This window comes from Diadema antillarum, unplaced genomic scaffold (genome assembly GCF_040938485.1).
Source record: "Diadema antillarum isolate AM-2024a unplaced genomic scaffold, OU_Dant_1.0 scf00000038, whole genome shotgun sequence".
NCBI lineage: Eukaryota > Metazoa > Echinodermata > Echinoidea > Diadematoida > Diadematidae > Diadema > Diadema antillarum.
In genome coordinates this window covers 3,435,679-3,461,484 of record NW_027270927.1, presented here as the reverse complement: position 1 = coordinate 3,461,484, position 25,806 = coordinate 3,435,679, and the positions used below count along the sequence as shown (strand labels likewise).

Sequence of the window (25,806 nt, the reverse complement as noted above, 5' to 3'; positions counted from 1 at the left end):
AAATATTTTGCTGCTTTTGTTGTACTTTTTAGGAGCCTACTGTATCTTCCATGCCATTTTCTTTAAGGGAAATTAATGGCCAATTTAATTCAAAGGTTACGAAGTTTCATCACTGGATGAAGAGATTACTACCTACACTTTATTATGTCATTATGGACAATATGAATAAAACACACAGAATATTCAATATATTCTTTCCCTACTCTAGCAAAATGAGAGTGCAGGGGGATTAATACTACCCTTAACTCTTTAACATGTGCCACGTTCGCACGTCCAACTCAGTCGATAGTGTGCTAACTTCGCATATTTCGCTCGAACACACAGACCCACCCAAACCGATTGATAAATCACCAAATGCCACAGTACAATGAACGCTTTTCTTCCAATTCCATTCCTCTCGTCCATAGCGTGCATTTTATGTGGTGATTGATTAACAAACAGTGTTTCATACTGGATTTGCATGCAAATTCCAAGTTTCTGTCACTGCTTTGTGTGCAAAAGTTATACATTTACAGTAATGTAGCTACTGGGCATTTGAAAGAAAAAGCAATCATAGATTTGTCATAGAATTTACATCAATGCAAAGCTTAGCATTTTCTCTATAAATTTGCTCACTTCGTCTATAATTAGATATAAATCTATAAAAGATATATATATTTTAAAAATAGAATGAGTTCTCAACGCATGACTACGTTGGTGTCTGAGAATAAAGTGGCACACGGGGGATTTCCACCATGGCACATAAAGAGTTAATATATTATGTCAGTGGGAAGTCGATAAAACATTTACTTTTTATGCAAAATGAGATTTGGTGTAATTCTCTCTATATCTTTTTATACTGCACTGTTGTCCAAGATGACATCACCAACTGTCATAGTTCATTTATATAGCAATGAGGCACCAAAACTTTACAAATTCATAACTTTTGAATCGATTGTCTCATTTTCCTTCACTTTCACTGCTGTGTTCTACAAAATATTGCTGCTTTCACTGAATCCACATACAATGTACATTGGTATTCAGCTAGTATAGGCTTGGGTTTCCTTCAGCAGGAGGTTGATTAATATTTGCTATCCACTATTCTGCAAATTACTTACAAATAAGCTCTGTCAGGATTTTCTGTTGTAACTAACTTTTCCCTCCTACTTTTAAAGCTCAGTTACCGTAGTGTTGGACTGGAATTCCCGTTCTGTCATACTCTGAAACTGAGCTTTTGGCCTTTAAATGTAAGAGAGAAAAGGTAGTAATAACAGAAAATCTCGCGAACGTGCGAGTTGCTTGGCTACGCCCAAACAGATGGCGCTCTTCAAGTTGAAGCAGACGTAGTTTTGCAATGGTTACATACCCTGGCATGGCTTTGCTATAGAGGTCTAGTAATATGTACACTTTCAGAATCACCAGAATCACTTCAGTGAGAAAGTTGATCGCATTCATGCAGCTGCAGACGACCATATAAATCACATGGACGTAAGTAATGTCGAGAAGTTATTATTTTTCGTTTGGTAGCATCTTAAAGCATTTGATTCCATGACGGACTGAGAGACATACGATCGCCTGGTTCGATACAGTCCCAAATATTGAATTGTGTGTTACCGGCATTTCGTTCCGCGTCTCCTGCCCGAGCTCCGAGACGAGTTACTCTGTGCAGATCTAACGTTAGGTCCTAGCCCATACAACTGTGTTTATATCGGTTGTGTCGCGATCGACGCTTGTACTGTGGGGATAATTCGTCTAATTAATTGTGTTTACCGGCTCCAATGATTGTTACTGATATATCTAGGCATCGAATACATGTAAAATTAGTGGGAGGGGCTTTTCCCTTTTGACAGATTTTCTATAGATCTAGTTCTAGTTCTATAACTTTATAAGCTATGGAACTTTTACGTCCCTGGTAAAGTCACAGCGCAGAGATGCATAAAGTCAGACTGAGTACCCTACGGTACGGTTAGATCTAACGTTGTTAGAATCTACCTATCCATAAACATAATCTTTTCAGGGATTAAGCCCGGGGTGCTGTAACATGATGCTGTTTTGGTCACTTGTGCGGATCTATTTAGTCGGGGATATGTTCTGCGGAGACTACGTCTGGCTTCACGAAATCTACGGAGGATCTTTAGCCTAGGGCCGTACTAAAAGTAAAAAACGAACAAACAAGAAAATCAACAACAAAAACTCCTCCAGACAGACAGTTTTTTCTGTCTATCTATAATGAAATGCTCTCTCTCTCTCTCACCTCCTGCCACTTCTAAAGCGCCTGCCTTTGCTTTAGAACTGCAGTAATTTTAAAGTAGATCTCTGTGCTGATGGGTCTAATTAGTATTAACAATAAACATTAATACTAACAGTTTTAAGCCAAGATACTAGAGTAGAGCTAACAGAGTCTAGAGCTTGGAAGAACATATCGAGAGTCTAACATTAGACTTGGAGTTTGGAGTTCTACAAATGGCACATCTCAGTCTTTTCTCAGAATTTCATTATTCATAACATAATATTAGTAGGCCTACCAGGTAACTGCAGAAATATATGTACATTACCTTTTTAAATGCAAGATTTGGCACAAATGTACTTTTATATTCCCATGTCAACACATACAGTATCTCGAGTTTCACAAATCGGATTGCTTTGAATTGCTCATTGAGAAATGCATGGTGTGTGTCTGTAGTGTGTCTGTCTGATTGTTGGTTGGTTGGTCGTTTTGTGCGATCTAGGAATCTGCATTTCTCAGACTCATCTGACTTCATGTAAATTTGCCAATTATTCTCCCACTGCCACCCCCCCCCCCCCCCCGGAAAAAAGTCGATATTGATAAAAAATGCTTATTGACTTAAATTCATTTAATTTAATGGTTATATGACACACTGTACTTGCAAATACAATTGTTCTAAACCAAAATTTTTGTATTTACCATGACATGACAAAAATCAAAATATCCACCAGCGCCCAGTTTCATAAAACTTGTTATCATTAGCAAGTTACGATTCTTAAAGCTACTGAAATCCTTGCATCTGATTGGCTGCAAGAGAGCAATTTTGTCATAGAAATGCGGCGGTTACTGATAAGAATTTTTTATGAAACGGGACCCAGGTGTGATTTGAGGTACACTCTCTAGTAGAACAATATATTTATTTGTGTAAACATTGAAGTTATTGATGTTAATTATTGAGGAAATTTACTTCAACTCTTGATAGCTCAGAAAGTAGATGTCTAGAAGACACTTTGATAATTAAAGTCATTGTTGTCCCCGCCGAACGAGTTCGAGCAGGGGACTATGAAACGGGCTCCGTACGTGTGTGTGTCTGTGCGTCCGTGCGTCCGTGCGTCCGTCCGTGTGTGCGTCCGTGTGTGATCAAAATGTTCAATTTGCTACTTCTCTGTCATTTATGAGCCAATTTTGATTCTGTTTGCTTTATATGATAGCACTACATGGGAGCTTTAAAACTTCTACACAGAATTTCAGTTGTGACCTTTGACCTTGACCTTTGACCTATATTGTACATTTGCTACAAAATGCTACTCCTTCGCCATTTCTAACCCGATTTCGATTCCGTTTGCTTTAAGTGATGGCACTAGGTGAGGGCTTCAAAACTTCTACACAGAATTTTGACCTTTGACTTCTTTGACCTTTGACCTTGATTTTTGACCTATATTGTACATTTTGCTACAAAATGCTACTCCTTCGCCATTTCTAACCCGATTTCGATTCCGTTTGCTTTATATGATGGCACTAGTTGAGGGCTTCAAAACTTCTACACAGAATTTTGACCTTTGACTTCTTTGACCTTTGACCTTGATTTTTGACCTATATTCTGCATTTTGCTACAAAATGCTACTCCTTCGCCATTTCTAACCCGATTTCGATTCCGTTTGCTTTATGTGATAGCACTAGGTGAGGGCTTCAAAACTTCTACACAGAATTTTGACCTTTGTCTTCTTTGACCTTTGACCTTGATTTTTGACCTATATTGTACATTGGCTACAAAATGCTACTCCTTCGCCATTTCTAACCCAATTTCGATTCCATTTGCTTTATGTGATGGCACTAGGTGAGGGCTTCAAAACTTCTACACAGAATTTTGACCTTTGACTTCTTTGACCTTTGACCTTGATTTTTTACCTATATTGCACATTTTGTTACAAAATGCTACTTCCGGCGGGGACATATATTACGCACCGCGTAATTTCTACTTTTCCTTGTTGGTTTTCAAATTGCATCACTTTCAGTTGTGGAACCATTATGTAATAGGAAATGTAGAACTTGCGCTGTTAGACAATTGTTATTGTTACACATGAAGAAGTAAAGCTCTAACAAATCGGCTGTCAATGATTCCTGACAATTAGCTATCCTTACACTATATGGTCCTACTCTATTATAAGCATCTTGTCCTACAAATTTTACAAATTTTACAATGATCAGTTTCAGTGGTCAATCAAAATATTTGTAACAATGCCTTACACTTCTATCATAACGAACATGGTTATAACAAGACTCTCATTACAATGAAGTAGAAATTCAGGTCCCATAGTATTAGTAATTGTCAATGGTATATCTTTGTATACTTTATTGTTTGCCTATAGATGTACCGTACTTGTTGTATATCAAAATTTCGGCATAATAGAAAAGAAACAGGTCTGCCTGTCCCAAGGACTTTGTTATCATGAGAGTTGCCTGTATTAAGTGTTATGGTTACTTGGCTTTAATAGGGTTGTTGTCGTGTAGTCTGAAGCATATGGTAAATGTAATCATTTTCATGCATGTATTATTTATTTTTGTATTCATTTTAGGACACATTCATTTATGATGACTGAAGAGGACCAACCACATCACTTTGCCTGTGATCTAACCCCAGCAGGGGTTATAGGTGGGAGTGGCGACGCGCATGATGATGAACTTCAAGTTATTAACCTTGAGGAAGCAGGAAGAGCTGACACAGAGGATGCAAATGCGACATGTAACAATTGTAATCCTCTGCCTGTGCATGATAGTGGAGAGAGTTCCAACTATGAGGAGAGCCAAGACCATACTGGCATATCAAGAATAGGTTCTAGCATGGTACAGAGGTACAGATATCCTCACAAATCAACTGAGCTCCTGAAGCACCTTAATGACCTCCGGCTTGGTGGCTCACTTGTGGATGTCATCCTTGCGTCATCTGATGGGAAGGATTTTCCATGTCACAGAGCTGTTCTCGCAGCCAGCAGCCCTTACTTCCAAGCCATGTTTACGGACGATCTTAGAGAGAGTCGTACAGAGCGCATTGAGCTCACCAATGTGAAGGCCCCACTTCTAAGTAAGATTCTGAGTGCAGTGTATCTTTGTGAGTTGGATGTAACTCATGAACATGTCCGGGAACTTTTAGCCACCGCCCATTTCCTCAGCTACCCCCACATTGTGGAGTCATGCTGCCAATTTCTTAAAGATGCCCTCCGTCCTACCAACTGTTTAGGAATTTGTCAACTGGCCGAGACTTTCTTGTGTCACAACCTACTGAGGGAAGCATGGAACTTTGCTCTCAAAAATTTCAAATCAGTCACAGAATGTCAAGAGTTCATGCAGTTGGAGGCATCCACCTTGGAGAAGCTTGTGAGTAGTGATGACCTGCACGTTGATGCTGAAGATGAGGTTTTACTCGCTGTCCTGCGGTGGGCAGAGGAAGATGATGCTCATGTTGCAACCTTGCCAACTGTCCTTGCAAATGTCCGCCTTCCGCTAGTGAGTGATGCTTGCCTCTCGACTGTCTTTGACTCTCATAGGATCCTGCACAGTTGTGGGAAGAGCTTGTCCCTGGTTAGAGATGCCCAGAACCTGAAAGAATTAGCAAGGAAAGGAATGCGCAGGGATCATCATCTCCTGCGGCCGAGACACTCCATGCGCAGTGAGATGTTGGTGGTTGTTGGTGGCATGACATGTAGCAGAGACTGGGTGCCCTACGTGTCTTGCTTCAACCCAAAGACTGACAAGTGGACACCCATGGCAGACCTTCCATTCGAGCATTCAGACTACAGTGCAGCAAGCGTGGATGGTGCCATTTATGTGACTGGTGGCTTTCACCGTGATGAAGGCACCCTGTCTGCAGTGTGGCGATACGATGAACTGCACAACAGGTGGTCAAAGGTATGCCCTCTTCTCATTCCTCGCTTTAATCACTCTTCCATTGACTGTGACCACCATGTGTACGTCTTAGGAGGAGAGGATTTGGACAATCGGGTCACAGAAGTGGAACGTTACTCCCCAGAAGAGGACAAGTGGGACATTGTGGGCAGCATCAATCCAACAGGCAGTGGCATGGCTGTTACTGCGTTGAAGAGCAAGTTGTATATCATCGGCTGGCTGACTAATGTCAGGCTGATGTGTGTTGTCCAGTGCTTTGACCTTGAGACCGCCGAGTGTTCCGTCATCCCCTGCTCTGGTCTTAACCGCCAGCTCTTTCCAGCAGTTGCTCTCAACGATGCCATCTTCATCTTGGGAGGGAACCGCATCAAGGAGGTGGCCATCTACGACCCAGAGACTTTCTCATCCACCAAGGCAGAGCCCATGAAGTTCAAAAGGAACACTCCCAGTGCAGCGGTGGTTGGAGGCAAGATCTATGTAACAGGCGGTGAGCTGAGGCAGCATCTGGATCGGGTGGAATGCTATGACCCTGACCTAGATCTCTGGGATGTTGTGTCCCCAATGCCACATGCCTTGTGCTTTCATGGATGTGTCATGGTTAAGATGTACTTGGGGCCTCCATATAATGGCCTGTGAATACTGTTTCTGCAAGCACAGTTGAAGCAATAATTAATCTATGTATTTCTGCAATGTAAAATGCATTGTATACTTTCAGTGAGTATAGTTCATAGTTGCTATTTTTGTGTGATATTTTGCCAAATGTTACAATCTCTGTCTTTCCCAGTATTTCTTTCATCCATAAGTTTGCAAGCTGACATGAGTATAGTGTTGCATGTTTCGTGAGAACATAATGTTTACAGAGTGGATATAAAACATCTTGCAACCACCTTGGTTATAACTAGGGGTACAGATAGATGGTGAGCAATGCATGCAAGACATTATCATTGCGCAGGAAAGCAGCTGCATTCTACAGAAGTTTAAAGTGCCCCGAGAAGGTGTCTTGTAAAACTAACCAAGGCACTTTTTTTAGAGACAAGTAGGCAAGAAAGTGGCATGTTCAAAATTGCCTATGCAGAGATGGCAAGGAGGCGTGACTTATTTATCAGACAAGAACGTGACTTGACCTACTCTACATGCCTTAGAAAATATATATGCACCCTCTTTGAAACAAGGAGGTGAGAAAGTGACTTTTACAATCTTACCAAGTTACCTTGTCAAGTATGAGAAGTTGAGAAAGTAACTTGTGCATATCACTAAGGCGCGTTGTATAGGGGATATGACTTTCATAGACAGAATGCGCATGTGATGTATGTAACTCCACATAAAAACTGTAATACATTGTATAGTGCACCAAAACAGTGTCCTTCAGATAAAAAAGAGAGGAAAATGCATGTCCACACATGTAGTTCCTACTTGGGAACTTTGTTCAAGAAATTACAAGAAAAAAAGATAATGTTTCCTTTTCATTTCATCCCCTGTCTTTCCTCATTTGTTTTGTTTTTCTGTTCTCTTGTACTTTCTATGTATATTTTGCTTATTCTCTTATGTATTTTTTTTTTCATTGAGCAGAATTAGTACAAGTTGCCTTCTCACCATTTAGCTGACAATAAGGTGCCTTAATTGGCATGTTGGACAAGTTGGACAATCTCAGGGCACTGTCAAACTTCTGCGGCAATGCAAAACCACAGAAGAAGAGAATATTGTAATGATTACATTCAATACAAATACATGTAGAACTCCAACAAATCTATATTTTATGAAAAATATGTACAGTGGATTCCTGTTATAATGAAGTCCTCAGGACCAGCAGTTTTCTTTCTTTATATCTAAATGTTGTTATAACCTAACAAATAAACAATAAAAACATAGGATAATGTTTGGGCCTTAATTCTTATTTCATTATGTAAGGGACGCGATTCAAAAAAAAAAAAAAAAAAAAAAAAGATCTCGGGCAAAGTTCAAGTTTGGGTTCTCAGCACCGCTGGGTAAAAGGCCGACTTTATTCTAATAAAATCAACTCTAACAAAAGAGGGCAGAAGATGCTGCTAAATAATCAAAATACAGGTTCTCTTGTCCTTCACAAACATTTTAACAAATTTTCAAGACAACTGGAGCATTGGAGTTGTACATCTTCCAGTCACAAGCGTTCATACATGTAGCAAAATGGGGATATGGGAACAATGTCAATGCCATGGCCAACGTGTAAGGGGACAGCTCTTTGTCTGGCAAAAAACTTCATGATCACATTAGATGCATTGACATTGCTTGGCCCCCTTCTTAGTCCAAATACCCACAGATCATGTGTTGTAGCTATGGAGAGAGACTTAGATCTATCTCTGCCTATGATGTACAAGGGAGGGGTGGTAGATTCACTTATTAAAGTGAAACTGGGTACTGTATTGGACATATAGCTATAATGTTATGACTGCTTGGAATAAGAAAAAAAATATTTAGATGAGTGTTCATTCCCCTTACAGTAATGTTGTAACTGGAATTTCATTACAAACGTTTCCGTTATAATGGGAGTACACTATGTTGAAAATACCCCTCGCTTTCTGAAAGAGGTATATGTTCAAGTGCTCTTTCATGACGCTAGAAAAATGGGTGCATTATCATTACACTCTTTAATTCTTTTAGATCATTGTTGTCCTGCTGTGACATCACGACTTGCTGTCTTCTCATACAGTGATGACGGCGCAAAGTTTTCACCAAACTTGAATTTCATGAATAGACTTAATAAACGGATGTTCAAATTTACCTCAAACTTCACTGGTGTGTACTATTATGATACTTATACTGCATTTTCTGTATCCACATTATTTTATAATTAGGATTAATTTCCCTCTATATAACAATTCGAAATATACTTTAAATGCCGATACTGTTACACAATGCTCACATTTCTGTTTAGCTCGTGTTTTGTGATGACTGTGTCTGCATGGGTGTGTGCCTGTCTCCGTGTGTGTGTGTTTGTGTGTGTGTGTGTGTGTGTGTGTGAACTACTGAATGGTCTTTGTAAAATTTCAGCGCTACTGTTCCGAATTGAACTAAAGTTTTTCTGTAAATATTTTTTAAAAATCGCATTTAGTGGTGATCATTTCCATTTCAACCACTTTTAACGAAAGTATATAAAAGAAAAGGGTTCTTTATCGGGTACATGTATTTGTTTGCTAGTTGTTTGTATTCTCTTCCCTGTTGTCATGTTGTACATGGGATTATATTTTAAATTTTATCTATTTTTTTTTTGAAGCGCCATGAGCACCGAAAAGTGAACCTGTTTTATTAATCTCAGATCATCGTCTACCGCTCAGCTATCACTTGGTTGGCCCTCGCAACCACAACCGTTATGACGATCGCGCTTTCTCCGTTTTTGCACCCTTAATTCACTTGATCAACCTCCCTACCTATAATCAATACTCTACCTCAATTGACATTTTCAAATAGAAGTTCAAGACCCACTTATTTGAAGAAAATAGCAATGATTGTGTAAATTAGGGATTAATTGATAGGCCTACTGTTCTCGTAGTTGATTTATAGGTTTGTTTCTCTTGTTAATTGTAAAGCGCTTCAAACATTTTAGGCGCTATATGAATGTTTCATATCAATATAACTATTAATGTCGCTTTTCCTTTTTAAATTGTGATATGTATCTGTTTCTTCGAGTTTTCCCGTCTGAGTCCATTGTATAAGTGATTTTTGCTGCATTTTGATGAATATAACCTTGTTACACATAAGCCGGCAGGCATGAGCCCAGCTGTCCGCCGTTCGTGAAGCAATAAATTTGCTAAATTTGTTAAATTAAAGTTTATTACATTGTACTGTTAAATTTCGCGTCTCGAGCAATTTATAATGTATAATGCAGAGCCGGGAAATGGGCAAAACGGGAAATATGCACACGTCTTCCCGGGAAATTCTCGGAGTCCGAAGGAATGATGAACTTCAAGAAACAGTGTTACTAATCCTTTATAGGTATTGCTTCATGTAGCCCCCTATATAAATACCGGCCAGCCATGCATAAAAGTAAGGGAATATCATACCATGTTTAAGATCATAATATTTGAAAAGAAAATTATACTTTCGACCAATCACATCTCGAGACTGGCCAGTCCGCCATCTTTTCCAAGGAAATTTACTTTCACTTTGAGAAATGACGCCTACCGGATCCTCTTACTAGACATCATGACCCACATTCTGTTAAAAACTTTAACAGAGTTTTGTATTGTATTGAATTGTATCTATTTTCCATCATTAAAAAGATGTACAAAGATGTATTACATAAAATGGACCTTCAACGGAGGAATAACCCTACCGGCTCAGCACTGTTATCGCAACAGTGCTGTTTTACAGAGGGGTCCCTTACATGAGAAATACAGTTAAACCAATGTTTGGTCTAAAGTGGGTTTAAGCCTTGGTCTACAGTAGAATACAGGCCCATGACCTATCCTACTTATAACATTAAAACTAAAGATAGACCACTGTATTCCGAGATAGGCCCATAAACTTTCTGCTATATCTTACATCATAATATCTAAAGATTTCTGCTACTCAAATTTCAAATAGCTGCGCATTCCGTTTTTCATCATTCTTGATTTTTTTTTTTATACCTATATGATGGGTATGCATCCTACAGCGCACGCCCTGAACATTTACTTTATTGTCATAATTAATACGTCATCACTATTTTCATAAAAAGCAGCTTTAAGTCGCTGTTAGTCCCAAAATATACGTCATGATTAATGACCCAAGAAAATATCAACGAATTTATGGTTTTGAGTGTGTAGTGTACGTTGAAAAAAAAAAATAATAATAAAGAAACTGTCAAGCTGGATGAAAAAAAAAAGAATGGCAATGAAAATATTCCAGAATATTTATCCGTAGATTAATTTTTATTATTCACCTCAACACCCAAGCACAACAGTAAGATTTTTACGTTATTATTGATTGCCGATATTACTGCACTCAATTAATTTTAAATTAAAATATTTGCTTCTAATTTTATACAATTCAGCCATCAGGAAAACGTTACGCAAATATAATACACATAGAATATATACACAATGACCCAAGATTTATATCAAGGAATTGATGCTGTTCGGTGTAATGTTTTTGTTTTGTTTTGCTTTGTTTTTGCGTTACGGGGGAAAATCCGACCGGGTTTATTAGACATGTTTGTTTTTTAACACAATTACGCACAAATCAACCGTAACCTGTGAGAAATAAGGAATTTTGAGAAATCAGAAATCGACATTGATATCAACAAGCAGCTCTCAAAAGAGAAGGAGAAAAAAAGTCATTATCATACTGAAGCTGACTTCTACCAGCAATATTATCATTATCACTCTCGATCCATCCATCCCCTTTCAATGAGAAGTTAATGATCTGTCCGCTTGGAAAGGGCATCACTGATCATCTCGATGTCAGTCTGGTCTACCTCTCTGCATCTTACTCAATTTTCTGACAAAAGTGAACTATCAGTTGCCCGGCAAGGAAAGTGTATCCACCGGGTCGTTAAATAATAGGGGTTATCGAAAGCATTACGCCATAATGGAGCTGGACACCAAAGAAGAACAGAAACAGTGTGTGGTCATGTGGGGTGTATACAAATCTGGAATGTGATGACTTTTGAGCCGGCCGGCCTATATATGATTGTATGAAAGCTCGAACGTTGGAAGGCGCCAAAAATTTACTGGTGGCTTTTTTTTTTTACAACTTACCGGGCAAATCGAATTTGAGAATTTGAATAAAATTCGCCAAGAAAATAATTATGATCCCATATCCGTATTCCATTTTGGATGGAGATGAAGAAGTTTGACGTGTCAGCGTTTTACCGACGTCTTATTAGCCTTTCGACGACACCCTTTCCCTATCGAGTCAAGGCTATAACTATGCATAGCCTGATAAGTTAACTATTTGGAAAAGTCTTAAGCTTATCGATTGCACCCTCTCGAACCCAACTCCTGCCCATAACTTCCAGCAGTGAGGGAAAGAGGTCCCGCAGCATGGCGATCCGAACGTATTGAGGGACGTACACGGTGCGCTCCCGCATGGCTGTTCCCTTCATGATACGGTAGGCAGTGTCGTCTGCCGGCGTGTTGAAGATTTCCGGGTCGAATGCAACCTTGGCTGACTCTATAGCGTTGCTTGTGTTGATGCATCCTACAGTATTTAGATATATAGGGGAAGTAGGTGATTATGACATTCAAACAGTTTCAAAGATACGAACACAAATAAGTCTTATTGCCTGAACGGCCTAAACCAATCACGCTCTGATGATAATTATGACGATGATGATGATGATGATGATGATGATGATGATAATAATAATAATGATGATGATGATAATAATAATAATAATAATAATAATAATAATAATAATATAATATGTGACTTACAAGACGCTAAATCCATCTCATAATTAAATGCTCTCTATAGGCACAACCATGTGAAAGATAGATTTACAAACAGGTACATCAAAACAGAAAGAAACGACATAGTGAAATAGTGCACTCACATAGATATGAAAACACGATAATCAACTGTTTGTACGCCAACTTAAATACTTCTTGACATTATTCGTAAATACCTCGGCACAATTACTATTCTTAATGAATAGTGAAAAATAGGACGGTTACCTTTTGTTTTCGAGATACGTCATGTATAAAGACATACCCTAACTGGATGATGCAGATTTTTACAATCCCTCTACATCAGGAGGATAGAATTACCACATTCATGAAAGTTCCTAGCTCCCGTTCATGACGTCGCCCTTTTTTGGTTACAGTTCTAAATTGTATAAATTAAGTCTGGTCGGAGATCATGATGAATGTGCGACAAGTTGTTCCATTTACAGATTGCTTTCGGTCATGCCGACATTTTCAGAAGTGTATTATAATGTGTAATTAAAATAAAGGATGTTTATTTGAGTGACCTATAGGCCTATTTGACCCTCACCCTAGTATAACAAAACCATCTGCTCGAGATGATGATAATTATATAAGTCCACGATAGAAGAATATTTTTGTTAACGACACAATGAAAGTATCAAAGTATTGGGTGGTTGATACCTTTTGTTTTGAATAGCATAAGATTATAATAAAACTGGAACTAGATCTAAGAATCAAGAAAAGTTCTAGATGTAGAAGGCCCTTAGAGCGTTTTATCATTCACGTGCTCCAGAAAGCAGGTGGAATTATCAAATGTCATTTATGATTGTTGCCATGCCAAGTGGGATAAACTGATACGTTCCTTACATGGATTTGTTTCTATCATCCTTAAAGGGATCGTACAGTTTTGGTTGAGACCTAATTTCAAGTTTCTAACTTTTTTGGTGAGATAATGAGAAACCTCTTATGAAATATGAAAGAGCATGTAATTCTACGAGGAATTCAACGTTTATTTGATAAAAATTGGTTTTAAAATGGCTGAGATATCCAAAAAAGAGTGATTCTTATAAAGTGTGGGACTCACACTTTATTACGATCGCTTTGTTTTACTTTGTTTTTGGATGTTTCAGTCATTCCAAACCCGATTTTCATCAAATAAACTTTGAATTCCTTTTGAAATGGTATGCTCTGTACTTTATCATAAGTGTTTTCTTGGTATCTCGCAAAAAGTTAAAAGCCCAATTTTCATCTCCACCAATACTGTACTGTCCCTTTAAAAGCTTATTAAATATGTATATAAAGCATTTTGTTTTTACAACTTAAAAATGATGTAATGACTGTCGGACTCGTGAGCCTTGTTAGCCTAATGTCGGACCCGTGGGTTTTATTTGCCTTTTGTCGAGCTCGTGGGCTGTATGATTCGTGGGTGTCGAACTCATGACCTGCACCCCCTGCATGTGGGTGACATCCATGGAACAGAGGCAGTATTACATATTTTGTTAATCTTAACCATTTTCCCCTCTGGTTTCTATCGTTTCAACTCACCAAGAATATGATCCGTGATCGAGATATCGTAGCCATGAAAGGCATAGTCGTGGCGGAGTGCTCCAAAGAACCCGTGAAGGGTAAATTTACTTGCTGAGAGGAGTTGCATAAGTGGTAACGGAAAGTGTCCTAGGGATAAAAATAAAATTGTTCCGAATAGGTTTTTATCTAGAGAGTAAAGTAAAAGAAACAGAATGACAACTCATTTGCAAGGAATCTATAGAGTCTGGTACTGTTATGAAAGAAATGTTTTTAGCAATTTAATTTCAAGAAATTGCCATTGGGACAAAAGTAGCTGTATCCAAAAGCTGGAACACCGGAGCAAAACATCATCTCTTTTTCTTTTGATTTACACCGTTTATAAAGAAAATCGACGGCTTAAGACCAAAAAAAAAAAAAAAAAAAAGACAGAACATTTCAAACATGACATGTCATGATTTTTCTCTTCATGATTCCCAGTCAGAATATAAATCATCTTGTTAAACCTTTTCTCCTTGGTGATGACTTCATTATGTGTGTAAAGATTATATATATATGTGTATATATATATATATATATATATATGAAATATGAGAAAGGGAGGAGAAATCGGTGCGTAGCTTTGACATCGTTTTTCCTCTTACTGTTCTTCCTTTTTGGAAAAGCGCAAGAGTTGAAAAATTGGTCCCCGCCGGGATTCGAACCCGGGTCTTTGGCATGGAACGCCAACGCCTGAACCGCTCGGCCACGGAGACGTCATAGCGATTTGGGCAGACCCAAGCTCGAATACCCGACGGACCAACCTTTCAACTTTTTAGCATACGTTCCTGTATAGGGCAGAGAGTTATGAATAACGACCAGCCGCGTGCCTCAGCTGGATCTGCAATGAGATTCATGTAGCGATGAATTGGGATATGACGTCTCCGTGGCCGAGCGGTTAAGGCGTTGGCGTTCCATGCCAAAGACCCGGGTTCGATTCCCGGCGGAGACCAATTTTTTCAACTCTTGCGCTTTTCCAAAAAGGAGGAACAGTAAGAGGAATAACGATGTCAAACTTACGCACCGATTTCTCCTCCCTTTCTCATATCTCACATATGCAAAATTATTCAGGAGAAGCTAAAAAGCTGTTGCAGCGGTGATCTCTTTCGCAAATATATATATATATATATATATATATATATATATATTATGATTACATTAAACAAATAAAGACAGAATAAACTGACCAGAAAGAATATAAATTATTAGTGGAAAAACGAGTACAGAAAATGGAATTTCATCGGGATTCGAACCCGCGGCCTCGGATTGCTAGCCCGGTGCTCTATCCACTGAGCTATAGAAAGCCCTAGTTCAGTTTTCATCCCAGAAACCCTACATTCTCAATGCTCGGATGGTCAGAAGCTGTAGCAGTGTGTTTGTGTGCGACACACACGCACACAATAAAACCTGGCATAAACGCGAAGGATAATTCAACTAGGGGATAAATGCGAGGGATCACCGAAGTGATGGAGCTTATAGAGTATGTAACAAATAAAAACAAAATAAACTTAAACGTTTTAGTGTGTGTGTGTGTGTGTGTGTGTGTGTGTCACACATAAACACATAACACTGCCATAGCTTCTGACCATCCGAGCATTGAGAATTTAGGGTTTCTGGGGCGAACATTTTTCCACTAATAATTTTCCACTAATAATTTATATTCTTTCTGTCTTTATTTGTTACACTAACTATAAGGGCTTTCTATAGCTCAGTCGGTAGAGCACCGGGCTAGCAATCCGGAGGTCTCGGGTTCGAATCCCGATGAAATCCCATTTACTTTGATCATTTTTCCACTAATGATATAATTATATTAGCAACATATCAATCGTAAGCACGCGGACCTTACCGAAAGCGAACTATTATAGTCGGCACAAAATCGTCAATGGGATAACCATTAAACTGGAGTACACTTGCAGAACTACCATTATGGAGGTTCCATGGGGTCAGATGTCGAGTGAAAATGAAAAATGTATATCATTTTCCATGTGTCAAAAGTGACTCGAGGAATCGTCATGCATATTGGTGCATCATTACCAGAATACTGATTATTTGCCAGTCATGTAAAACCCGTCTCACAATGGCAAGATGTACTGTTGAAAGATGTACTGTAGACCTATCAAGAGAATAATGTCATGATAATGGTGGAGGCATAACAACAGCTATATCTATTGATTGACCTACCTGCATATGAAGACACCACAGCGATACTACCGTTGCTCTTGGCTAGCATGGGTGTGGCATATGTGGCTAGCGTCACATATGAGCCAAAGTTGACGTCCATGGTCTTGTGTAGCACATCTATCTCTCTCTCGTTCCACAACTGCATAGGCGGAGGGTAGACGTGGTTGAGTATGAGATGGTCGAGACCCCCGAGACGCTTCTCCGCTTCATGGATGAGGGCTTTGGTGTCCTCCAGTCGACCCATGTCCAGCGGGATGTAGGAAGCATCCTGAGCTCCCAGTTCTTTGCATCTTTGCGCTACCTTTTGAAAAAAAGAAGAAGAGGCAATTGCATAGACATACTTTATGCTTTCTTTACGATTAATGAAAGTTAATGAATCTGCCACGATTTGTAATTTCTACCCTCTTCACGTGCATTTAGCTTACGTTTTTATCCTCCGCAGTGCACGTGTTCTGTAAGATTGTCCGAGGAATCTTCTACAGAATTACCACAAACAGCTTAAACATGCATTGGCGTGATGTTGATAATAATATGCGCCTCGTGCATGTTGCACCATTGTCAATACTCTCGAGTGCGCCGCACCTTCACTAACGCACTCTTTCCTGTGCATCATTTGTATATTCGTTAATCGTAGAGACGCATGGGTGTGGTTGCTTTATTATGTTAAAAAAAGGAAATGTTAAAGAATACTTCTGATCATCAAAACCTGAATAGTACGTTCCCTTAACCCCACCTTCTCGAGGACAGCCTCTCTCCTGGCAGTGATGAGGATTCTGGCACCAAGTCTGGAGTACCAGTAGGCCAGCTGCTCACCAATCCCAGTGCTTGCTCCTGTGACGATTACTCTTTTGCCTCTGATGCTCTCTGTATTAGAAAATAAGGTCAGTCAAATAAAGACGATTGTGGTCTGTTGTATAGCCAGACTGTATCTCGTCACAAACTTGGGACACGGATTTTTGGCAAATAAACTTTAATGTTGATGTGATGCTTGGAGAAATTTGACATGATAAAGCTACAAAGGCATCAACCCCCATTTTTAGTGCTATAAATGAATTATAATGTATACACGGACCGAGAAGAAGAATGAAATGCAATATGTACTCATAACGTAAAAATATAGGACATTTAAAGGGAAACAGACCCAGAATTCAAGAGGGCTGTTGCATGGTCCCACTGGGGCCAGAGCCATAAAGAGTCTATCCAACCCTATCATACTCAGGTGCATATAGGTAACACAATGGTGCCATGAAGCTTTGTTCAGCAAGCTTGTGACAAGGGGATGCACGCCATGTTGTGACCATCTGAAACCGAGTTGGTCAAACTCTATATACGTACAGGTGGCTCACCATAATATTCATTAAGGGGATATAGTGGAAACGTAACGAATTTTATATATCATATTCAGTACATGTAGAGTTGTGTTTTGTCAGGGTCCGTTAAATATTGCAACTAAATTCGCACTTTTCTCTGTTTTATTTCTGACTGTCGCAAACATTTTTCTATATTGGCAAAGAAATTTTTGAAAATGTTAAAATATTCTTTGCAAAAGAAAAATAAATGTGCAACGGTGCAAACAATTGTTTGCGAATTTGAGTACAACTGTTTGGTCGCAGCAGATGGAACAAAAACCCAGTTTACCGCTTCAAAATAGTTTTAAAATGTAAGTTAGGGATAGAAACAACCAATGTAAAAATGTTAATCACTATAATCAATGTTAAGCATTGTTGAATATATGCAAAATATATGAACAATAGTTATTAATAAGATTGTTTCTAGGATAACCACCTACAGTATGGTTTATTAAGGAAAATAGTGATATCTCCACATATTTTAGGCTTTATTGCGAAAAATCTATAATAACATTGGTAGGATGTTTTGTGATACAACTGACCTACACATAATTATGCATCAAATGTGATAACTCAAAAAAAAAAAAATAATTACTGCAAGGTCTACGTGTTACCAATTCTTCAAGAGAGTATCATAAATTTTGCACAACAAAATTCTGACAATGTAGGGCCGAAATATAGGATGAAAGGAAGTAATATATGGGTCAAGTTTTTTTCCCTTTTTTTTAAAGACAGTGCACACTCATCTGTGTTTTCCCTACCAGGTTTGATAGAAAAGAAAAATACAAAAAAGGGGGTCAACGGATCCGCACAGTTCTTTGCTTACGCCACGGGATATGCTACCCTCTTTCCAAAATGCACATCTGTATAGGGTACCTACAGTAGGCCACCTTGACACCCAGAGTATTCTCTCCTTGTGCATGTATTATGCCACCTCTTTTGAGAAGTATCACTGAACGCAGTGCTAGTTGGATCGGTAGTAACGCGCCAGTGGTCATGACCCTGCTCTGTATCAGGTCATAATCATAATTACTTAACTCTGTTCATCTAGTCTTTGTACAGACTCTATGTATTTTTTTTCACCGTCTTTGTTAACGCGATGTATCCTTTGCTAATACATGTACCGCTCTTCTGTGACTATAAAAGGAGCGCTCACACTATAAGCATAATTTACATTTCTGAACGGAAAAGGGTAATTATTTTGTGCAATCAGGCATATTGGGTTTTTATTCCGTGAATGGTGCTTGCTAAAGGCCCTATCTCAGTCACGAAAATCCCCTGCAATCAAAGGCCGAGCGATTTGTTCGTTGTTTAGTGTTATGAAAACAGTCACGTTATATTATAGGATGTATCATCTCTTTTTCTTTTTCTGTATATATTCTGTTACCGTAGCCCCCATTCCTTATGCTCATTGCGCCAACGTAATACGTATACTCAATTTTTTTCATTTCCAAATGAAGAGGTTTTTGGTATAATTTCTTTTCTTCAATTTTCGTCCATTTTCATTGCAATTCAGTGCTCTTTCATTATTTGTATATCATGCAGAAGGTATTACATACATACTGAATTGTCTCAACATATCTTTTAAATCATTTGTGCCAACGGATATTGTTACTTTGTATTATTAGGAAACGGAAAATGAGGAAATCGAGATGAAATGAAATGAAATTAGTGAAATGATTGATATATAGGCCTACATAATTCAATCAGAACAACATGCCACTTTATTTCGGGGAAAGTGGAAAAATGCACGACAGCAGGTGCTGATCTCAGAGTGCTACGGTTTGTCTATGCACTCATTGACTCAACATGGATGGCCCATTGTGATAAGGATTAATCTGTGGGGTGTTTTGTCAACGTTTGTCAGCGCTGACAATTTCAGCAAAATCCTTGGTTTTGATTGGATGAGATGCTCTGGTGATTGTCAGCGATGACAACTTTTAGCGCTGACAAACGTTGATGAAACACCCCCAGAAGTGTGTTTTTACAAGTCTTAATGTTCTCTTATGGATACATTGGAATTTCATCCTCACGCATATCAAAAATGACAAATATCAGAGTAATGCCTCTGCAATGGACGTAATAATAAAAGCAACTCATTGTTTACTCCATGCTATTGAGAGTATTGGGCATAGGCCCACTGCTTCGGGACAGTTACTTATGCAAAATGCTACACTGTTATGCACAATCAACATCTGGTTTTTGCGTGTAAGTTGGGTTGGGGCACCCGCGGCTCGCCTGACTTCCCCAAACGCGAAGGCTGCACCGAAACGGTAATAGTACTAGTGTGCAACTCCGTCAGCAGGAGACTATACTCTATAGTGTGTTCACCAACTGAATTCCGGCTAACCTTGTTGATCTTACAGACACGTTTTGTTTACCTTCGTCAAATGTGTCCCTCAAGATGTAACCCAAAAGCGCTGCCCCAAAAGCTATCGCCGCTACAAGTTTGAAAGTGGACATTTTCACCCGCGTTTCAGACTTCAAATTCCGTTTTGAATGCGCACGTTAGGAAGCCACTGTCATAAATACGCACTCATTGAAGCATTTTTTATATAATATCCCGAACAGAGTTCGCAGGACACTGAACTTGGCCTCGATCGTCACATAACCATAGCCTGCCTCTGCCGCGTCCGCCGCGGCAGTGATTTTTTTTTTTTTTTTTTCTGTGAGCGCTCAGAGCCTCTACCGGCTGCAGCAAGTATTTCTCGGATCATCTTCAAATTTGGCATGAAGGCGTATTATGGTAAAACCATGGACCTAGTACACATGGACATACATCGCTCGTTAATTAATTCAAAAACTTATTTCTATCAAAAGCGTCACGATAACATTTTATACATGCTTTCGTGCTTTGATCTCATCGCGACCGCCGACTGTCAGCCTGGATGCATGAAAACAAAACTGCGCTTTGAGAAATATAAAAACTGTATGCGCAGAGATAATAACTCTATCAAATCAAGAAAAATGCAAGTGCAGCAGCTGTAGTGTGAATTTGGAAATCATCGCTCAGCCTATTTCATTTGTGAAATGCAAGTACTTTAAGAGAGACAGCAAATATTTTGGCAAGTTCATCGTGATTTGTAACCTAATTTTTCCTATATATCTTTCGCACATTGTAAAAAAGAAAACATGGACAGTAACGGTAGATAACATATATGTCTCACCAAGGTGTCACCATTAAGTAACGTCTGATGCGTGTCCACAAGTGTCCACTTCCGTAATTACTCATTTTGTGACACAAAATTTGACATATTGTTATGACGTTTGCTGCGCTCCCCATCATTGGTGTTTATGCAAAGGCAGTAGAGTATGAAGGCACATCAGCCAAATAAGTCCGAAATGAGGAAAACGGTTCTTTTGTCAGTGACGATGCGTGATTTCACAATATTGTCATGGTCCAAACATGTGAATGTACTCTCATTAAGGTGCACAATAATCAGGTGGCGGCTGTGATTACGGGATCAAAGAAAGACCTCCGTTCATAGCCCATGTGAAGTAGGTCCACGGTAAAACGAAGAAGCCTATAGATTGTTTTGTTTGTGGGTTTTTTTTTTTTTTTTTGATGGTGCCCTCGCTTGTTCTGTCTTTACACATGAAAAGGTACATTTTTCATGGTCTGCTTGTGTGTTCGACTTTGGTCGTATTTCTTGAACGACTTTTTTTTTTCAAATTTGGTATGTAAGTCAAGCCTAGACACGATAACTATTGATAATGCTGCCCCCATTGTACCACTTTTCACAGGGTCAAAGGTCGCCATCCAGTCAAAATTTGCCAAAATGCTTATTCTATTTTATTTAATAACGTGATTGTTACTCACAGATTGAAATCAGTGGAATGCATGGGTAGTCATCAGAGAACTCTACCTACACTAGGGTTCTGTGGTGGTTATTATTCTACCAGTGATGACAAGCGCCCTCACTGTTCTGACTTGGATGCCGCCATGTCACATTATCTTGTATGCACCATGAGAAACATTTATTATTCGACTTTATTCAAACTTGACTGGCAGTTTGAGGGGGGGGGGGGTATTCTAATCTAGGTAACAACAATTTTCGTTGATAGCACCGTCATTGTTCCGACTTTTAAAGGATACCATGCCATACATGCCATATTTCTTGTATGTGCTATACCAGCCTCATACATTTCGTCGGATTTTATTCAGACTTGCTAATGAGGACATGGGTGTATGGATGGTCAATCTGTATAGAGTACATTTACAATCTGTCATGCAGGACACAACAGTTTGTGGCGTTGGTGCCCTTAGTGCTCCGATTTGAATGCCATGTCACATTCCATGTGTGCGCTCTATCAGCCATACTTCTTGTCATTTTATTCAAACTTGCTACTGAGGTTTATGGGGAGTTATCTTAGGCAGCAAAAAATTTCATTGACAGCGCCCCCATTGTTCATTATTTTATAGGATAATGAATGAATGAATGAATGAATAACATTTATATAGCGCTTAATACTGATGTTTCTAAGCGCATTGATCCGGAAAATGAGGATGACATGTCATATTCATTGTATGTGCTATAACAGCCTCATTTCTCGTCGTATTTCATTGTATCCTGCGAAATTTGCCATATTATACAACATTTTGGCCTAACAAGTCGTCCACATGGGGTATTGGGGACGGGTTCGAGGAATAAGCCTCCATCTGCTCGTACGGGTCCCCTGTACAAGTGCCCGATTTTCCCTAGCAGTTTCATGCTTGGAAGATCACGTACCTGGCAGAGCTACCAAGTCTCACGCATTCTGCGTGAGACTCAAGCATTTAGGGTCCGTCTCACGTTCTCACGCATGGCATCCATTTTTCTCACGAATTGGGTGAAGTCTGCAACTTGGGCCTATTAATAATGAGCATAGCTCAAAGGATTAAAGTGATAGTTGCAATTGAAGGTATATTTCCCTTTTGTCTTTCAAAATAAGCTCCCTACTAACCCCTCCCACACCCTCGTTCGCGCGCATGTGCGCGCGCCAAGACGTTGAGTCATGAAAATCTCACTCATAAATTTTTTTGAACTTGGCATCCCTGACCTGTTACTTTGTGTGTGTGTGTGGAGGGGGGGGGGGGTACACTACTGTGGGAATGTGGTTGGTCCACTTATGGAATAGTCAACACCCCACTCTTTGTTTTACGATGAATTAATGAAGTAAGGATCTTAGTACGTGGGTTGCGATTCTCTCACATGGGACCTCCACTTATGCCCCATCCGAGGGACAGATTTCAGATACTCATTCAAAGAAGCCCATCACCTGCCCATGAAGTGTTGGTGTATAGGCATATTTTTTTTCCGAGTTATCCGTCCGTACTGATCAATCCGTCCATGGACGACGCAATTGAACCCGTTGAAGACTAGTCCCGAGTATACTCGGGCAGGTATCTTTTGGAAATACGTGTCATAGCAAAATCAAGCTCCTCAACAGGTTAAAAACAATTTAAGGTGTCTGGTCCACAGATCATCACTAAAAGCAGAGAATCTAATAAGGCCCTTTACTTTTTGTGCCCTACAAGCGATTTGCCGTTATGGTAAAGAATAACAAGGTGTCACCCTATTCAAATATTTACCTGACTGCACGACTCGTGTAGTGATGTGAATAGATTGGTTGACGTCTTACATAAATAACTAGAATATATCATGGTTAGATCTAAACTGGTCTTATTACCTCGAAATGTGAATTTATTTGAATTGAGTGAAGAAAGCAACTCAACACAGTTACTCCACCATGTATTTAAGATATAAGTAGGGACACTTAATTTCATATCATGTAAGTATTTTGGAGTGCAAATCGATCAACATCTAGAACAAGAATGCATGGACTAAAAGAATTCATGATCCATTGTATAAAACATCAAACATTTTTATTTTGGTTGAAGGGAATAAGGTCTAATTTCATAGAGCAATGGCAGTAAATTACTTTAAAACAATTGTCCAGGTTAATATTGATTATTGTAGTACTAGGTGTTTCAAAAAAGTTTCCCACTTTTGATCATTAATAGTTCAAAAACTATTCATCTGATAAAACTGTCATTGATATGAGTAATAGCTGAATAGTGTACAATTTTGTTGGAGGTGATTTGAATGTGAAAGCATAAATCCGTTCCATTAAATCTAAGATTGATATTGAAGTACGGTTTCAGATTTTGGTCAAATTTTAACCCTCTGTACAAAAATTGAACTTTGCACAGGAACCAATGATGTGTATGTGAGTGTGTGCTGACAATGGCCCTGAACAATGGACATGCCTGAACCACCTGCTGACTAGGCGTCAGTCTCGCGCTCCCAGGCACATGAATGCTTACTAGTAATCAATAATTCATGTGGATTACCCTGGGAACTGCTAGACTGAATTCATGCACGGTAAAGGGTAAAATGCATGCACATGGAAAAAGTAAGCACATGTTTCCATGTGCTCGCAAACACCACATTTCATTCCAGCTGGCAATCATTTTCAAATTTTGCTTCACATATCACTAAATTTGGGATAGAAATAAGCATAATGATCTGAAGGTCCTCATTTTAATACAACTGTCTACCAATAGTCCGACAAATTTGTCGCTTTTTTGATAAAAAGAGATCATTTTTGGTAAAGAGTTCAGCAGCATTTTTCATTGGAGTGATTTATTTCACAGTAGATTTATTTAAGGCTCCATATACACAAGTGTATACTCTAATTGATTTTCTTTGCTTCCTGTCACCAAGTTTACGACAGAACAGAAGGTATTCATCAGTGGCGGATCCAGAGGGGGGCGCAACCGGCGCACGCCCCCCCCCCCTTTATTTTTCGTTAAAAACAAAAGAAACAAAAAGACAAAAATGAAATGAAACCCGTAAGTGGCACCAGAAATATTAGCAACGCCCCGCCCCCCCCCCCCCCCCTTTACAGTATTCCTGGATCCGCCCCTGTTCATTGTAATTTCGTTTTTTTTTTCAGAAGTAGGGAGAGCACTGTCGCGACTCAACGACATTATCGGCAGGCGTTTGACTTTACACAGATACTGCCAGAGACTGAATAAAGACTAGTTGTGATAGTGGAATTTCTCATGAATAAATAATAAAGCATTCAAACCCTGGCTATTGTTCAGGACCATTGTCAGGGTGTTAACCACACACTCCCATACACATCCACTGACCCCTATGCAAAGTGAAAGTTTTGTACAGAGGGTTGAAAATAGAGCAAAATCTGGAACCTAACTGTGAAATCAATCATGGATTTCATGGAACTGATTTATGCTCTCATATTTAAACCACCTCCAGCAAAATTGCACACTATTCAGCTATCACTCATATCAATGACAGTGTTATCAGATATATGGTTTTTTAATTATTAAGAATCAAAGTGGGAAATGTTTTTTGAAACACCTAGTATAATTTGGAGACATGCAGGGAAAACACGCATTGATAAAATTCAGAAATTACTCAGTAGAAAACTAAGAGTTGTTATGAATGGAAAGTGGAGATTTCCAAGTGATGCTTTTTAGATTTGATACACACAAATTCTAAAAACCCAGAGAGACACATTCGTTGAACGAAGAGATAAACAATTCTTACGTCTGATGTGTAGAATTGTTAGTAAGACCATGCCATCAAACATAATTTATACAAAATAATTATTTCGGTCTAAGGGGAGTCTCCTTATACAAGCTACTCTGAGCAAGGACAAACTCCAAGAAACGTAATGTAACATATCGCGGTGTCAAATTGTGAAACAGTCTCCGATGCTGTAAAGCAAGTATCTCTCTCTCTCTCTCTGTATATTATATATATATATATATATATATATATATATATATATATATATATATAATACATATATATATATATATATTATATATATATATATGTATATGTATATACATATAAACTGTATATATACATATATAAATAAACATTTATTCAATTAAATTAATTTTAGGGTTATATTAATCGTTATTTTTAATTCTGCTTCTATTGAATAACTTTATGTGTATAACATACTTTATTTCCATTGCAAATTAAAGCATGTGATGAATAATCCTAGGATACTACCTGCCCACAGGCAGGTAAGTATAAGGAAAGAAATACAGTGGACCCGGTCCATCACACCACAATTGACTGTTTCACAAATAATATACATGTATACAAGTACATTTACACACAAACATAATACATGGACAGCTGTTTCAAAAAAAAATAAAACAAAAAATAAACTTATATTAGCATATATTCAACCTAAA

At 38.8% G+C, this 25,806-nt stretch overlaps 2 protein-coding genes and 1 non-coding gene across 3 annotated transcripts; 2 read left to right on the top strand and 1 right to left on the bottom strand.

The window, feature by feature from the left end:
• Window positions 1-4,798: 4,798 nt before the first annotated feature.
• LOC139709886 (ectoderm-neural cortex protein 1-like) lies at window positions 4,799-6,745 on the top strand. The gene has a single exon (XM_071621846.1). The coding sequence runs from the start codon at window positions 4,799-4,801 to the stop codon at window positions 6,743-6,745; it is 1,947 nt and encodes a 648-aa protein (XP_071477947.1).
• Window positions 6,746-12,011: 5,266 nt separating this feature from the next.
• LOC139709877 (hydroxysteroid 11-beta-dehydrogenase 1-like protein) lies at window positions 12,012-20,048 on the bottom strand. The gene is made up of 5 exons (XM_071621835.1): window positions 19,967-20,048; window positions 16,970-17,100; window positions 16,237-16,537; window positions 14,038-14,166; window positions 12,012-12,265 (listed from the first exon to the last, which is right to left on the bottom strand). Exons 1-5 carry the CDS (start codon window positions 20,046-20,048, stop codon window positions 12,012-12,014), a joined length of 897 nt encoding a protein of 298 aa, XP_071477936.1.
• Window positions 14,936-15,007, top strand: Trnag-ucc (transfer RNA glycine (anticodon UCC)). Its single transcript has one exon. It is a non-coding gene; the product is annotated as a tRNA-Gly (tRNA).
• Window positions 20,049-25,806: the final 5,758 nt, after the last annotated feature.